This window comes from Vigna umbellata, chromosome 2, assembly GCF_029865625.1.
Source record: "Vigna umbellata cultivar VRB3 chromosome 2, Vumbellata_1.0, whole genome shotgun sequence".
Lineage (NCBI taxonomy): Eukaryota > Viridiplantae > Streptophyta > Magnoliopsida > Fabales > Fabaceae > Vigna > Vigna umbellata.
In genome coordinates, this window is record NC_142166.1 from 39,302,579 (window position 1) to 39,320,371 (window position 17,793).

At 33.0% G+C, this 17,793-nt stretch overlaps 2 protein-coding genes across 2 annotated transcripts; one reads left to right on the forward strand and one right to left on the reverse strand.

Annotated features, from left to right (window-relative positions):
* The first annotated feature begins 2,615 nt into the window (after window positions 1–2,615).
* Window positions 2,616–10,886, forward strand: LOC124835059 (TOM1-like protein 3). The gene is made up of 10 exons (XM_047309927.2): window positions 2,616–2,800; window positions 3,312–3,466; window positions 5,042–5,120; window positions 5,351–5,449; window positions 5,552–5,665; window positions 6,115–6,260; window positions 6,945–7,026; window positions 9,466–9,551; window positions 9,636–9,827; window positions 10,053–10,886. The coding sequence occupies exons 2-10, from the start codon at window positions 3,357–3,359 to the stop codon at window positions 10,669–10,671; spliced, it is 1,527 nt and encodes a 508-aa protein (XP_047165883.1). The 5' UTR covers window positions 2,616–2,800; window positions 3,312–3,356; the 3' UTR covers window positions 10,672–10,886.
* A 2,705-nt stretch (window positions 10,887–13,591) lies between these two features.
* On the reverse strand, window positions 13,592–16,084 carry LOC124835056 (STAY-GREEN-like protein). The gene is made up of 5 exons (XM_047309924.2): window positions 15,751–16,084; window positions 14,732–14,908; window positions 14,447–14,605; window positions 14,035–14,181; window positions 13,592–13,933 (listed from the first exon to the last, which is right to left on the reverse strand). The coding sequence occupies exons 1-5, from the start codon at window positions 15,907–15,909 to the stop codon at window positions 13,829–13,831; spliced, it is 747 nt and encodes a 248-aa protein (XP_047165880.1). The 5' UTR covers window positions 15,910–16,084; the 3' UTR covers window positions 13,592–13,828.
* Between the last annotated feature and the right edge of the window lie 1,709 nt (window positions 16,085–17,793).

Consider the following 17,793-nt stretch of genomic DNA (forward strand, 5'->3'; position numbering starts at 1 on the left):
AAGAAACACCGCACCAAATCTATTTACTTTTTTTTTTTCTGTACTTTTCATGGCTCCATTTGTCCATGAGTAATTGGCCTTTGATGTTGATTCACCTCCATTACCACTCCCACTTTCACCTCATACATAATGGAGAATGTTTCATGCATATCCAAAATAATTACCATATCTCATTTATACCTACAATTTCAATAATGACAAGGACTTAATTATGCACATAAGAAAATTATGGAGTGCTTAGCAGCTACCATCGGACATTTACGTGACTAATCTCTTTCATATAGATGATGAAGAGAAGGTTTTCAACATATTCAACAATCAATTAATGTGGTTTCCGGCATCATTTATGCTATTTTCTCTTTAATCTAAATTCTATATCTTTCCTTTTTCTTTTCACCTTTTTCAACTCAGTATATGTCACTGATTGAAACGGAAGAATGGACGGAAAAGCAACACTGTTCTCAATTCAACACTTTAAAAACTTTTTTTTATTAGGAAAATATATCCTACTCATTAAGCTGACAGATACACTAATTATCTACCATCATAGGAAAACATTATTAGAAAAAAATAAACAAAAAATATGGAGCCAAACCAAACCAAATATATAACATTAAAAAAAATGTTGAATGAATTCATCTGTTGTTCTTGGAGAAAGAACACATAAATCATAAAAAGGTAAACCTCTTCCAAGCACCTCCTTATTAACCGAAAGTCTCTTTTGCAATAATTTCCATAAAAGTATGCTGATGGGATAATAACATACCAAATTATATTTCTCTTTGCAATGATAAAGAAAATCTTTCTTGTTAATTTTTTAGTCAAAACTTCAGAATAATCTATTCTCCAAATTGAAATATCTTTTAAGAAAATTATCTCTTTCAAAATAAAAAGGTATTCTAATAAAAAAAATATATTAACACTTGCTTACTAAAAAAAATCAATAATTACAAAAAGTAAAATAAGTTAAGTTGAAGTTTACCTATTAACAAATTAAGCTCATGTTTTTAATTAAACCCGATTAAAAATATACACGAAAATAAAAGAAAGGAAAACAATGCTTTATTTGATAAAAGAACAAAAATCTAGATTATCAACCTTTTGTGTATACTTTTCCTTTTTGGTACAGGTATTTATATTTTTTTATTTAATATTTTATAAAAACAGTGATTTATTGATTACTAAATAGCATTACTGTACGATGGTTATTTCATATGGTTTACACTAGTTATTTTATACAATAGTTGTTTATTAATTACTATCAAGAAATACTTCTAAATAACCTACAAAATTATATCTTACTTCTACATATTTATTCTTTTGCCTTTTTTCTTTTTTTACGTACATGTGATATACTTCACGGATAAGAAAAAATGGGACTGATTGTCATTTTATCAACAAGATGGTTTGTTGCTTAAAAAATCAAATAGAAAAACAGAACATTTGATCTTACCCATGAGTTGATTCGTGGAAAAGTTCTCCACAAGAATAATATAGAGTATTATTTCATTGCATTATCTATGTTTTGATTTAAGGGTTGAAGGCACAAATAATCTTTAAGTCACAAGGTTTAGATTTAGGTTTTGTCTTTATTTATCGTTTCGTCGAATTGGGTATTATTTGTAGAAAATATTTTAATACTAAAGTTAACGTTTATCTAAATGTTCTAATAATAAATACATAACAAAAGTAACTAATTAATTGAATATCAAATCTACAATAAATTTCTTATTATAACTAGTTTAATTATAGTTCAAACGATAATAATTTAATTTAGTATTAATGTAATTTATTTTTAGCTTAATTTTGTTTGTAAATCGATTTACACGTAAGATCTATAAACTTGTTGACTATTCATTCATGACCAAACGCCAACTGTAAAATCTATATTTATAATACAAGCAATGCATGGTTAATATATGTTTTGATCGTGTAAATAAATTGTTACAATAAAGGATATATAACATAAATGATATTTTTGTAAAAAAGAAAATCTATCATATTAGAATTTAATTTGTATTTGAAGTTTTAATCCAAAAAATAATGTTAAAATAGTAATAGTATATGTTTTTATATTGATTTAGTAGAAGACGTTAAAATGAAAGATTTGACTAGAACGTTGAATGGGAGCATCGAGAAGAAGGGTTTGTGTTTTGATTTGTAGGATGATAAAATGAGAAGTACAAATCCCGTTGACCCTTCCAAATTCCAACGTCAGCCCGTGATTCCCAATCCAATCCAAACGGAGACAAACAGAGAAAACATAGAAAACGCGCTTACGACTTGGAACCGATTCTTCCCTTCTCCATCAAAGTCATACTAGGAAACCTCACCAAATACTAGTATAAGACATTAGCTTCACTACATTTTTTAATCCACAAACATTAGCTTCTAATCTCTAAACCTTCCTACTTTTCTTAATCTTCCCAATTTGTCTGTTCACACGTCCTTGTACTAATCAAAATAAGTAGTATCAATTATGGCACATTTGGTTAATATTCGGAGTACAAATGTCAAAAAATATTAATGATAATAATAAGATTAATTTCAACAAAAAGACTTGTAAAAAGAAGTTTTGAAGATGGCATGTGGACATTGAAAATAAGGATTAATAAATTGATAGACGGAATAATAAAGAAAGAGAGCGGACGGTGACATAGAAAAAGCGTGGGTTGGGTGTGGGTGTTGTTGCTCTCACAATCCCAAATTCAGTGCTATCATCACTTCATTCTTCATTCTTCATTTCAGTTTCTGATTCTCAATTCTTCTTCTTCTTCTTCTTCTTCTTCTTCCTACACAGGTATCGTTTCTTCTCGGTCTTTATTATTCACTTCGATTTCTCTTTCTCTTTCTTGTCAACTCTTTACTATGGGGTTTTAGCTTCCTTCCATATCTGCATAATCCTTTATCTCTTTCTTCTTATTTCTCTTCGTTCATCTGCTCCTTCTCACTCACTTCTTTGATTTGGAATGAATGATTATGATCTGATTTTTTCTTCGTCTCAACTTTCCAATCTATCGGGCGATTCGGCTTTTTACTTTCCCATAGGGTTTCTTTGCCATATCTGGATTTCGATCATCTACTGGATTGAGTTTCTCTACAATCAATTTCGATGCTGACTTCGTTGCATTCTTTCTCTCTGTTTAATTTTGAGCATGTTTTTGTTTTACCACCTTGACTGAATGAATTTGGGTTTTATTTATTTATTTTTTAATTTTAGATGCTGATCAAATAACTGTTAATTTTTAGTACGATGCACTCTACATTTCTGCAAGGGCTTTATTATTGATATTGTTCCGTTGGGTTTGTAGAAAAGTTGAAAGTAGAGGGGCTTGACTCGCTGGAGATAGAGAGAGATGGCTAACAACGCTGCTGCCTGTGCTGAGAGAGCAACTAGTGACATGCTCATTGGCCCGGACTGGGCTATCAACATAGAGTTGTGTGATATCATTAATATGGACCCGGGGTATTGCTCTATTCAGTGATGCTTTGTTTAGCGTACTCTCTGATCACTGCTTAAATCTCTACCCGTGCTTTGCTTGGAGAGTCAGTGTATTTGCTGTATGAATACTGTCATACATGATAAGAGTTTTATTTTTCTACTCAAACTCGAACGGTTTCTTAGGGTCTGATTGGACAGACTTTTGAACGACATTTCTAAGAAAAAAGTAAGAACAAAAAAATGAAATGAGTTTATGCCTTAGCTAAAATTTGCTTATGCTCAAGTTAAAAGAATTTAGGGGAAGTTATATGAGAGAAAATTCACAAATTAACGTGCACATGAAATAATTTTATCTTTATAGTGAAAATAATTTTAATTTTTCTTCATATTTTGTTTTCCTGAAAGTACTTCCTAGGAAACTCGTCCATACGCACCTTTTGTTGGTTTATATTTACGATAACTGCCTCTAATCTGGTTCGGTAAGTTCATTAGTAATCTTGCTTCAAAAGATGTTAATTTAATCTTTTTTGTTTTGGAAAATAAAGACTGGTCTTGTACATCTCTTACAATTTTATATGTTGGTAAAACGTAGTTGTATCTGTATCTGTGTGTGTATGTGTATGTGTGTGTGTGTGTATGTGTGTGTGTGTGTGTATGTGTATGTGTATGTGTGTGTGTGTGTGGGAGCGGGGGAAGGGGAGGGGGTTTAAGTTTTATCTTGCACTCTTCCTGTGCTAGAAAGAGTTCTTTGTGTTTTAGGTAGTTTGGACGAAGATTGTCTGGCTGATCATATTTGACAAAGTCACATTTATTGGATATCTGTACATGACTACATCATTTATTATCTTCTCAAGCTTTGAGTTGCCATGTTCCTGTCACGCGCTGATATATTTGTGAATAAAAGGGCAGTGTTAACTGCTGGTAGCCCTTTTCTTTCTCGTAAAACAACTGCTGTGTTCAGGGTTTTCATTGAAAAGGGAGCAACGGAATTTCTATTAATGTATCACAAATATAACTGAACTAAAAAAAGTCTAGGTTTTGATTTTTGAAGGATTATTGAGTTGGAAACTATAGAAAGTTCTTACCACGTAAAAAGACCATCGTAGACTGGTTTAATTCTGAGATTCAGTTCATTGAGTTATGTTTTGATGCCTTAATCACTCTTTTCCTGCCTTTAATTTCAAATTCATGCCCCCTCAGTTTTTCGAAATGTTGCAATTCAGTCTTCTTTCATCATTTGCTATTATTAACGTGACACTCTTGCTGACATAGTATTATGAAGAAACACGTTATTACAGTCAGCAAAAATGTGCACTTGAATACAGATAAAAGAAAATGGACGAGGAATTCAGTTGTATCAATTTGAACATTGTGGGCATTATGTTTTTTCATTCAAAACCAGGGGAATAAAACCAAAAATTGATGAAAACAGGAGGACTATAAGTGAAATTAAACCACTTATAAATTTGATCCTGCATTTTAGTTTTGGATTTCAAGTATGTAATTGATTTGATTGATTGTTATTTTGATTTCTCATGGGTTTTCCTTATTAAAATTGCTTATGATCTTCTGTGTTATATAACTAATTAAATTTTATAGGCAAGCAAAGGATGCATTGAAGATACTCAAAAAGCGTTTGGGCAGTAAAAATCCAAAAATACAGCTTCTGGCACTTTTTGTGAGTATTTCTGTTGCTTTACTTTTGGATAATTGTGAATATTTCATTTACTTGGATGTGTTAAATATGTATTTTGAGTTATTACGAGTTTTTTTACGCTTTTTAAAGTTACAATATGCAAAAGTCGTCATGATTACAAGTTTTTAATCTGCCGTCATAAAAAGAGATTAGGTGTACAATTCTTCAAAAAGCAATGATTACCTGACTTGGGTGCTTTGTATTTAATCTAGGTATTGGAGACCCTCAGTAAAAATTGTGGTGAAAGTGTATTTCAGCAGATAATCGAGCGGGATATCTTACATGAAATGGTTAAGATAGTGAAGAAGAAGGTATTTATGGGTTTGGACGCTATATTTCTTTTTAAATGTTCCGTGTGCAATTGTATTTTGGGAGTGGAATACTTTCTTATCCATTGTTGTCTTCTTTTACAGCCAGATTTAAATGTGAGGGAAAAGATACTGATTTTAATTGATACATGGCAAGAAGCTTTTGGGGGGCCAACTGGGGTTTATCCTCAATATCATGCCGCGTATAATGAATTGAAGGTGAGCTGTTCTTTACCTTGATATTGCTTTCTGAAATTAATTTATGCAATACGTTTGTACTGTGACAACTGTGAAATTCTTTTCTACTAGAGTCGTGTTAGTTTCTTCTGCCTGTATTCAGCATATTATTATAGTTGCTTTATTTATCCAGGGTCAAATTAGACTTAAGTCATCTTTGTTTCTTGTTTTTCTATTAAGTTAATGAGTTATACTGTTACCTGAGCTGCACCTGCATCCAACTGTGAGCTTGCGTTATTCATATCCCACCTCAGAAATCCCACCCTCTCAAATAGATATGCATATCTAATTAATAATATATTAGAAATTATTGTTCAATTCTAGTATATCATTGCGTTTGCTAATAATATTTCAAGCTCATTATTCTAAACTAATATATCATTAAGTTGTTGCTTTTTTGACACAGCTAATGTAATATTTTTGATAAACAGTCTGCGGGAGTTGAGTTTCCACCTCGAGAGGAGAATAGTGTACCATTCTTCACTCCTCCTCAAACTCAGCCAATTGTTCATGCTGCTGAAGAATTCGATGACGCTACTATTCAGGCTTCTCTCCAGTCAGATGCATCTGGCCTTAGGTGCTTTTTGAACTTTATCATGCTCATAATGTTCTAATACTTATTTTTGTTGTGGGTGGAAGTTAGTTAACAGTTTTATTATATATTCCACATTGTGCAAGGAAATTAACAGGGTATTCACCATAATAGTGGATCTTGTAAATTTTGGTTTCTTAAGTTTTTAATATACGCATTCTTGTCTGAGCTCTGCTTTCTATAAATGATGTGTACATAACTGTAGTTCACCATTGGTAATTAAAATCTTCTCGAGTGACATGTTAATGAGGTTATCTGAAAATGCTCATTGCTACCCCTATGCCACAATTTCACACTGTTAGTAATCATGCTTTGTGGCCAGTAGTTATGCTGTCACAGACGGCTATATCATGGTCAAGTTTTCCTTGTTTTTTCTCTTGCAGAATTTGTTCAATCGCAACATTGTTGACTATCACATTGGCCTGATGCATTTAGTATTATTAACTCCCTTAGGTTAAGATATGTCGTTGGTATTAATTTATTTGGGTAAAAATTTCTTACATATTTACAAGGGTATTTTGAAGCGCTTCTGAACTATTTTATTGTCATTGTTCGGGGAATTTTTTGTACCTCTGTTTTTCCTCGTAAGTAGTCATTCTTGTCTGAAACGTGCGAAATAAATGTTGGTGTTTGCTTTATCCATCTCATACTTGATTTGCTTATAAGCAGTTTAACAGAGATTCAAAATGCTGAAGGACTAGCTGATGTGTTGATGGAAATGCTTAGTGCCTTGAATCCTAAAGACCATGAGGTGATATTATTATTATTATTATTATTATTATTATTATTATTATTATTATTATTATTATTATTATTATTATTATTATTATTTCTTGTTCCTTTTCTGGTGGCTTATTTCTGGAGCCTTCGTTCAGTTTTCTTGTCTGTGGAAATGTGTATAGGTTTGAGCTTTGAAATTGCTTTGCTTTGGTTTCCGTCTTTTCATATCCTGCTAGTTTTGTGGTACGATGAAATTCTTTTCATATCCTGCTAGTTTTGTGGTACGATGAAATTCTGGATCTGGGTTTGGTAGCATTTGGCAAAATGAAATAAGTTGGCTGTGACAATTATTAGTTATATTCAGATTAAGTTAAGACTTTAAATCCCTTTCCTCCCTACCCTGGCACAGCTGAAGGCCTGAAGTGTCTCATTTTTAGGTGAGACTCCTATATGTTTTTGTGTGACTCCTATATGTTTTTGTGTGACTCAAGGGTTTTTTCCTGTTCTTCCTTCATTCTATAACTTTGCTCACAGATATAAATTTTCCTGTCTCAATATCAAGATCGTTCATGACTTACGAAACTTAGCTGGCCCAGATCAAGTTACTTATTTTGTAGTGATTGTATAAAGAATAAGCATAATTTATCATCCAGAGGAATGAAAAAACTGTCAGGTCCATTATAGCTTTGAACAGATCACCAAATGTTAGTCCCTTCCGCTTTTCCTGTTTTAAGTCACAATTTGTTAAGTCTTGCTTGCCCTGGTGTTGTGAAAGCACATTGTTTTTAGCTGAGATTATAAAGTATCTGTTAAATCCTCTTTGGCAAGTGTACCGAGTTGTGCAAGTAGTCACCGGTAAGACCGTTTTCCCAAGAGACTTATGTAATATTAAGTAATTATACAACTAATAACTAATCTAGGTTACATAATATTTCCATAATTTGATGTTATGTGCAAGAAAGTAAATTAATGCATAAACAAGTAAACACTTCGGAAGTTAAACACGCTTAGACGATGTAAACGACAGTAAATGATACAGAATGATATTGTTGGGGTTAGATTTCATCGACTTCATTCTCATGCATTTAATAACTCAACTCCTCATCATTATAATGCTAATGTCAACCCTCAAGTTTACTCAAACCCTAATTCCTTATTAGAATGAATGAGCATAGGTTTTCTTATTAAGAGTTAATCCCTTGAACCCCTAATAAACAAATCCGCTTTATGAACTAAGTTTTAAGACAACTAATGAGTCAAGCGCCATTCCTAGATACAAGTTTTATTAGGTATCTTGTTTCAGTTCTAGGTTACAAAAGATATTTTCCAACACCTAATAAACCAAGTATCAAGCTATAGTTGATCAAGTCACAACAAACATTAAGCAAAGAAACAGGAATACTAATATTTAATGGAAATGACATTTATATATTTCAAATCATCGCAAAATACATAAGAGTTCAGTAGTTACATCTACTTCCAACAAAATGGGTTTAGTTCTCCATTGTCATGGAGAGTCGAAGCTTACAAAATGAAAGATGGAAGAAGATAGAGATACAAGAAGGAAGAAGGAATTGTTCCCACAAATCCTAGCATACCTCCAAGCTCTCCAAACGAGTGCTTTTGTATCCAACCCTCCAAAGATGAGTTTTCCTCTAGCAATAAGAAGAAATAGGGAAAAATTTGCCACATCAGCATAAGTGGCATTGAGCGCAGGTCCTCCACCACTGGGCGCTATTTCACACCTCAGAGAAGGGAGCTCTCTGTCAAACTGGAGCCCAACACCCTCTGAATGGTGCCAATGCCATGTTTCCATGGAACAGCGGTGCCCAACCCCTCTGAATGGTGCCTAGTGCTATGTTGATTTGTGCTTTCTGACTTGGTGGTGCCCAGCGCTGCTGAATCTGCTCACTGAATCTGGTGCTCACATGTTGTTTGTTCTTCATGCTTCTTTGGGATGCAAACATGTCTGGCTTGGGACAAAAGCTTCCTGTTACTAAATTAACACAAGAATGGGGATTATTGGTATAATTAGATTACTGTAACCCAAAGTGTAATTATTTACAAAAGTAAGATAAAATTTAAGACTAAGAAGGTTAAAAGCTAGAGAAGAATTGATTTTGTTAGTAAAAGATATCTAAAATAATGGTAAAAATTAATATTATCAGTAGCTAACCATGAGAATTTTGGGACATTATAGTCCATTACATGACCGGTTCTGTGCAAGCGCGCCTTGCAAGTGCAGAACTAAGGTATGATACAAATTTAATGCTGAGTTAACCATGAAATGTTTGGGGCGTGTCCAGAACATGACTGCATCTAGGAACCATCGCTTGCATTTGCAGAACTAGGATGGTTCAAACTTAATGCCTTTGCTTGTTGTGGTATTAACTTTATAGTGCAGTGCAAAACTGCCATGGCAAGTTTTCATTATTCATTTGTTTCTTATTACTCTGGACAAATATGTCAGGGTGTGAAGGAGGAAGTGATTGTTGACCTTGTTGACCAGTGCCGTTCATACCAAAAGCGGGTCATGCTTCTTGTAAACAGTACTACGTAAGTATTTTTTGCTTTCAATTTCTAGGTCTCTTTTCTTTGTGCAATTATAAAGAGTGACTGTAATGGTTACTTCACTTTCAGGGATGAGCAGCTTTTAGGTCAGGGATTGGCACTGAATGACAGCCTTCAACGTGTGCTCCGTAGACATGATGATATTGTGAAAGGAACTTCTGATTCAGGTGCTAGAGAAGCAGAAACTTCGGTCTTGCCACTTGTAAATGTAAACCACGAAGATGATGAAACAGAAGAGGATTTCGCTCAACTAGCTCATAGGTGAACCCCAGAAGTTCTTGTGTAGTTACTTCATCTTTCTTAATGCGCACAATTGTGCTGGGGGGAGTCATAGGATAGGCTTGAACTATTTTTATTAGATGATTGATATGATACCCTTGTAGTTGATATGTCTTCCCCTGTAACCATGACAATAGATCGCCTATCCCCCTTGTCTTTTTCTCTTTCTTTTTCAGTTTCATTAACATTTAAATACCATGATTTCAGGTCATCACGTGATGCTTATGCACAGAATAGGAAACCAATCTATGACAAGGCAGAACCAGGGAGGATAAACCCAGTTCTTCCCCCACCACCAGCATCAAAGAAGCCTGTCTACTCTGGCACTGGTGTGGTTGACTATCTCAGTGGTGATACATACAAGACAGAAGGATCTCAAAACTCAGAACCCACTGCATTTGCAGCTCCCGTTCACTCTAGCCCTAATCCAACGTCACCAGTGTCTGCTTCTCGTCCCCATACCGTGAGTACCTCATCACCAATTTTGAGCAGCCAGCCTGTGTATGATGAACAGCCTTCTTCTGTGGACAAATCTTCTGAGAGGCTGCCTCCAGCTCCCTGGGACACTCAATCTACTGGCATCATTCCACCCCCACCTTCAAAGTATAATCAGAGACAACAATTTTTTGAGCAACAAGGTGCATCCCATTCAAGTAGTGGATCCAATTCCTCTTATGACAGCTTGGTGGGACAAACTCAAAATCTCTCGATGAATTCATCCACCCCAACCAAAGAACAGAAGCCAGAAGATGCCCTTTTCAAAGATCTTGTTGATTTTGCAAAATCCAAAACCTCATCATCTTCCAAACCCAATAGGTCATATTGATATATTGTGTTTGTTTGCTTATGCTGGTATAGTTTATGAATGTTGTTTTTCACATTTTGCTTCAGATCACTGAGACGACCGGTTTGTGGTTTAGGACCCTTCGGATATGAATTGATCATGCGTGTATTTACATATATTGCGTATATTCATGTATATTGTTCATATTGAATTTGTTGGCTTATGTTTTTAATAATATCAGATTCTTTTAAGCATCAGAGTCTCTTCAAATACGCTGGTTTGAAAAAGGGAGTGGGTGGGTATTGCATGGCAATTTTAAGCTCTTGCACAGATTCGGGTTCCAACTGCTCAGATCCTACTTGATGATAGACAATTAGAAGAAATGCTGAAGCCCAGAAGCTCGTAGGCTAATAATATCATTGTACAGTCAACAGTTGGAGTCCGTGACCGTCAGAAACCTGGATTATGCTTTTATTTTGCTCAGAGAATTAAGAAACCTTGCATTGGAATTATAGCATTTTTCCTTACTCGGTGATCGGATCTGAAAAACCACTAAATAGATCCAGCAAACATTTCGATAAGGAGTAGGACCTAGGTGCAATCTATGTCTAATATTCATCGAGGTGGCCAACTAATTTAAATATTCATTATGGATAAAATATTTTATGTGTGTAATATCGTGCTTGGATGGGTGTGGAGCTACATACGAAATAGCTGTTATGCTTTAAAGGTGGATCGGATGAATGGAGAGTCATACCCAGACACCAACCACATGAAGTTAAAAGTTGGTGTCTTTACCTTCTCATGGCCCATCGCCATTTTTATAACAATATAACACTGTTGGGAGTTGGGACTGAACGGAAGGAACTTTCGTCCTCAACAATATGCTGTAAGTGGTTGTGCAACTAATTTGTCCCTTTTAGTGGATTTATGTCTGCAGAGATCTAGCCCCGACCAACATCGTTAGAGCTAATAATATCTTGTCTCCAATTCCCTCTTCATCAATTTCCCCAAGCAATGGGAGTAATTTTGTATATGATAATATGATACATGGAAAAACCATCCTTGTTTAATACTTCAATGAGGTAACATTTATTTAGAAACAAAATATTACATGTTCCATGAGAAAGAGGTGGCAGTTAATTAATACGTAGTGTTTGTGGATACATGCATAATTTGTACTGGATCATGATATAATACACACGTAGTGTTGCAGGTTTTTAAAACCCACGAAGAGAATGGCTTGCTATGTTGAGGCGACCAGGTAAGCGATAATGCGTTTCTTTATCTTTGCACAAATGAAGATGAATATTTTCCTCTTGATGCTTCCTCTAATAGGAGGAAATGAGTCTTCTCTGCTGCTCTTGCATGATGCTTGCCTACTTCCATGCCCCGATTCCATTCCCACTTTCTTTTCCACGAGAATGAGATAACCTGGTTTATCTTACCAGAGAATGTGAGACTGAGGTAGTAAGTGACATGCATTTATATGAACACAAGATGTGCTGTATAAACTATAAAGTTAGAATAGGAACCTTCGTGTTTCCTAACAATTTGCTTGTAATGGCTATAAACTTCCGATAATAGCAAGGTTCATGCAAGAGCAGCTATGTTCGTACAAACTTAATTCATCGCAGGTGAGGGTTTTGTCCAAGCACATTATATTCTTGGACATTGTTTATATCGTATACTTCATAAAAGTTAGAGTGAGGTAGGAATAATGTACGGTCATCTCCACTATAGAATTTCCCCTGGTGGTTGCTAATATATCAAATTCCCCCATAGTGTTTGGATTTACAATTTATTATACCATGTTTGTATTGTAGTTCGAAAACTTCTAAAATATGCCTTAATACGGATGTTCACCTCTTACATGATAATGCAATTTTGAAAGCACTCATGAGTTATAATTTATTTTGTGATATAAGTATTTGTATAAAGATTTTAAAGAACACATTTGGAGATAATTCACTTCTCCTACTCTTGAGTATAAGTAAACACATACAAGTATCTTGGTCCGAAATATATTTCTTTTAATTGATTTCATTCTCAAGACACGTACTCTTCAATTAAAATTCTATTTTTAATGATTTTTCTATTCTTGATATTAAGTTACAATGAATGACATCAAAATAAATTTTATTTATTTTTATGTTAAAAATCATTTTATGAATAAAAGTAATATAATTAAATGATTTTAAACAATATTTTTAATTAGCACTAGTTAGTTTATATTTAAGATAAAAAAGAGAGTATAAGTTATTAATAAACTATTTTCTGATTTATTTCAATATTTTTTTGGATAATTTCATAAAATAATACTATTATTTCTATATTTAAAAGGATTCCTCAAACCTTGAAAATAACCTTTATTCGTTTCAAAAAGTATTACTGAGTGACTAAAGACATAATTTATTATTTATTAAATATTATAAGATTTTATTTTCATCAACTGATGTGTGTCTGCAGGTGGTCTGGGTGTCCGAGTGTGATATATTTACTTCTTCCGGAAAATATTTTCCGTAATAAAAGAGGCTTCGAAAAAAAATCCTCAATTATTTATTGTGAATGATAGGGTGCCGGAAGAATTTTGTTAGGGTGCAAGAAGCAATTGTCTTATGCATATTTAGAGAAAACTGTTAGACTTGGTTTGATACCATGATTTGTTGAAGAAAATGAGTGAAAGAGAAAGTATACTAATTTCACTAATTTATTTCATGATAATTGAAGATTGAATTTTTAAAATCAGTGCAGGATCCACGTAAAATTACGTTCTTTCAATTTCATTCTTTCTATTTTCATCTTATTTCTCTCAAAACCAAACACTTTCTCTGCTAAACACAAATTTAATGTTGAGAATTATCTGTGTATCATTATTTAATTTTAAAATTTAATGAGGAAGATAATCTTTGACGCACTTGAGAAACATCACATACATGTGAGCTGTGTTGTCAGAATGCAATGGTCACATAAATTAGAAAAGCAAATTAATTGCCTTGGGGCACAAGAATTCTTCTTTTTGTGTAAATTTACATTTTTTTTTCTTTGGTTTTGAGTCTTCCCAAAGATACATAGTTTGGTTTTGGGATTAGTTCATTCCTGCAAGCTGAATTTTGTTCTGTCTAGCCCACCTGAAATTCTGAGCTGTGGAAAGAATTGGGATAAAGACAAATAATCCAAGTTTTGGATTTGACACAGTTCAAAGAAGAAAAGCAAAAAGAGCTTGAAAAATGGACTTTGGACTCCGCCACTTTTCCGGATTATCTCTACTTATTGACCCTTGGAACTTGTTTGCTTGTTTTCCCTGAAGAAACAAGAGACATATTTAGAAAATGAATATCCTAGATGTAATGAATGTGTTTGCTGAAATGACTAGAAAAAACTGAAAAGTGTTTATTTGAATACCTCCATTGCATCCTTGAGAGGTCCCCAACATTCCATTCTGTTGTAATTCTGTGAGCTAGAATGAAAATATACTCTAACTATAGAATCCAGCAATTCGGGATGCTCACGGAAAAGTGCAGAATCTCCAAAATGAATTGCTTTCAGAACCTGCCATACTCAAGTCATTTTTCAGCATAGGCATGGTTATAATTTTTTTTTTCAAAAATACATCTTAGAGAAATGAGAGTCTCATCCTTGTAAATAATAACAATAATAATACGAGAACATAGCATAAAAAGAGCTGAAAGGTTATAAATATGATCTTCAGGAAACAAAACCTCCTCAAAATTCAATTGAAGGAACGAGTGGAGCATATAGCAGATAGAACCATTGTTCCATATAAGTTTAAAGTGGAAGGTAAATGCAAACTTACCAGAGGCATTTCCTTGGAGAATATGTGATATCTAAATTCAGCAGCCAGGTCCGAGAAGGAATTGGGACCACTGACAAAGCAATGAACATGTAGGCACATTTCATTTTGCACTTTCTTCCATTCAGCTACAACATCATCCTTCTCGTACCACCCTCTCAACTGCTCACAAGGAATTACATACATAAAATACCTATTAACTAGGAAAACTAATGTTCTTGTTCAAAACACAAAACAGGCACAGGTTTTTCCAAGCCAAGCATGAAATAATGAGAATAGGAACCAAACCTGTTCTAGGTGGATCACATTGGACACTGCTAAAGTCAGATTAGCTGTAAAGTCGCAATGGGAAAGAATGTAGGTTCTGGGAAGAATACTTGCATATTCGTTTATCTGATCTTCCAATAGAACAACCTTCAGTTTGGAAGCTTCAAATTTTGCTGTTGGAACCAAGAGCCTAACAGCCTAAATAATAATAAAAAATCCCTCTATCAGTGAAACTTATAACAAAATCAAATAGTAATCTTTGGTATAGCTATATGAAAAGTTGTAAGCTTAAACTGAGTTCAACAAAGAGAAGGAAGGTATTTGGTGGTGTTTTCATTTCAGATTATAATCATTGATTACTACGAGAAATCAATTGGATGGATCTCAAATTGCAAATAATTGTCTCATGAAGCATATTAGTTTTTGTCTGAATCTAAATCTTGTAAAATTGGGATTACAGATTGAAGTTGTTTATCCATAATAATACACTGATGACTGTAACAGAGCCACTAGTCACAGAATGCGATAGCAACTGACCAATGTAAGTCAAAATCTTTGACAGCTACAATCTTAATATTTCAACAGATCAGGCAGTGAAATACAGGAAGCATAATTCCTTTCACCTTTAGATGCTATTAGTTTCTTCCTAAACTGAACTACATTTGTCCTTGACCATATTCTTGAAACAAGCAATTGATGGATGAATATATATGCCAAGGCCTGAATACCGGTGTACAAGACATAATAAAGCTTTAAAATTTCAATGGCACATTGTGAGCTGAAATAGCACTAAGAGACTAAAAGAAGAAACAATAAAAACACCCCTTGTGTCATTACATAAATGCAATAGCAGATAAATAAGACGTTAAACAAGCAAATTGATAACCTTAAAGGCATACAGAACTAGTCATATTACTTTATACATAACGAAAAAACAAAAATTTCCCTAATGTTAGGCATTAAATTAAAAATGCAGGCAGATAACACTGAATGTAAGACAGTGGCAGGAGTCATGAAAGTAAAAAGAGAAAGAAGGGCACCTCAGAAACAAGGGTATTGTAGGATGGTGTGGCGTTGGTGATGGACAAGAGAAAGGGTCTGCATCTTGTGGATGATGGCTTATGCATGATATGGTTGGTGGTGAAGAAGTCTCTGGTTGGTGAAAATAAAAAGGCATTGTAAGCACAATGACATGCCATTGAAGATGCATAACAGAGAGCTGCTCTTCATGTTTCAGTGGTTACCATTGTCTTCTTCTCAAGGCTTAAAGAAAAACAGCGATGGAGAAAGAGAGTAAAGTGATGTGGGAAAATTGGTGTTCATGGTTTGGTTACTCATGTGGACTGTGATTCAGACCCCACACTCGAAAATCTCCATCACTCCATTCCTTCCACACGATTTTTTTCTTTGTTTTTAATAAATAATAGAAAATGGAAATTATATATATATATATTATAAACACAATGCATGATTTGAGAATGGAATCGAACGTTGTGCACGTCCTGACAGTGCTCAAATTTTCGATAACGCATGTTGTGGATAATGTAGTGACGTGGCATTACGTGGTGAAGAGTTCGGTGTGAAGCGAATTGAGATCTGTTTGGGGCTCCTTATTTTCCAAAATTCCATATAAGATTAAATCGTATTTACGAGATACGACTTAAGAAGTCGTCACTTATAACACAACTTCTAACATGTGAAGATAAACTATGATCCTATAATCACTTCAGTGAAAATGTTAATATCATGCAATTTAAGAACAACTTCATTTTAATTAATTAGACTTTAATTACTTAAAGTCATACAAACAACTTCTTCCAAAATTCATAAAATTTAATTGAAATAGTCATTAATTAGTGACTTCATCACTGTTTTTCAATACACAAAAACCATTTTTTGGTTTCAGGATTTTAACATTAATATGGAGAACGATCTCACACTTTATGATAATTTCAGTTCACCTATAATTATATTGAAATATTCACCTGCACGACTTTACTGTTTTCAAATTTTAGAAGAAATTCAATCATTCTTTTATAACTTCACCTTTACCATATCTTTAATTCAAATCGTATATGTTTGTTATACAACTTTAATTAACTAAGTCCAATTAATTAAAATGAAGTCGTCATTGGCTTGTATGATTTTAACATTTTCACTAAAATCATCTTATCGCACGAGTTCATCTTCTTATGGTGGCTCTTATTCGTGTCTAGTAAGCACGACTAAGCTCTGTATGTAATTCTTTTAAAGGAAACTCAGATATATAATTTCTAAATATAATTGGCCTAATTTTGTAAAAAAAGAAACCCTTTTCTATTAATTATCCATTTGTGAAATTATTTTTTTATATTATTGAAATTATTCATCTCAAATTTTATAAAATATGAATAATAAAAACAACAATATAACAAACTAATTTATATTAATATATTATGATCTATATAAAAGAGATATTAAATAATTGAAAATTAATATTATAAGATTTTGTACATATTATTTATTAGGAAGTTTAAAAGAAATATTCTATAGAAAAACATTCAATTATGTAATATATATATATATATATATATATATATATATATATATATAAAAAATCCCTCCATCTCAAGGTGAAATTTTTTCAAATATTTAACAAAATCATTTAAGAAAGATTGATAGTTAAAAGATTTAATATATAATGGATGTATTATAAAAAATTCAAGATAATATATATATAATCCAACCATCTCAAGTGATTTTTTTTCAAATCTTTAACAAAATCATTTAAGAAAGATTGATAGTTGAAGATTTAATATATAATGATGGATCTATTAAAGAAGAATTCATGGATAATTATATATATATATATTATAGATATATATATATATATATTTATAATAATCCAATCATTTCAAGTGAAATTTTTTCAAATCTTTAACATAATCATTTAAAAAAGATTGATAATTAAAAGACTTAATATATAATGATGGATTTATTAAAGAAAGAATCCATGAATAAGAATGAGACTTGAACACCAGTATACAGAGATTAATATAATTTCTAATTCAAAAATAAACAATTTTTTTTTATATAAACATGTT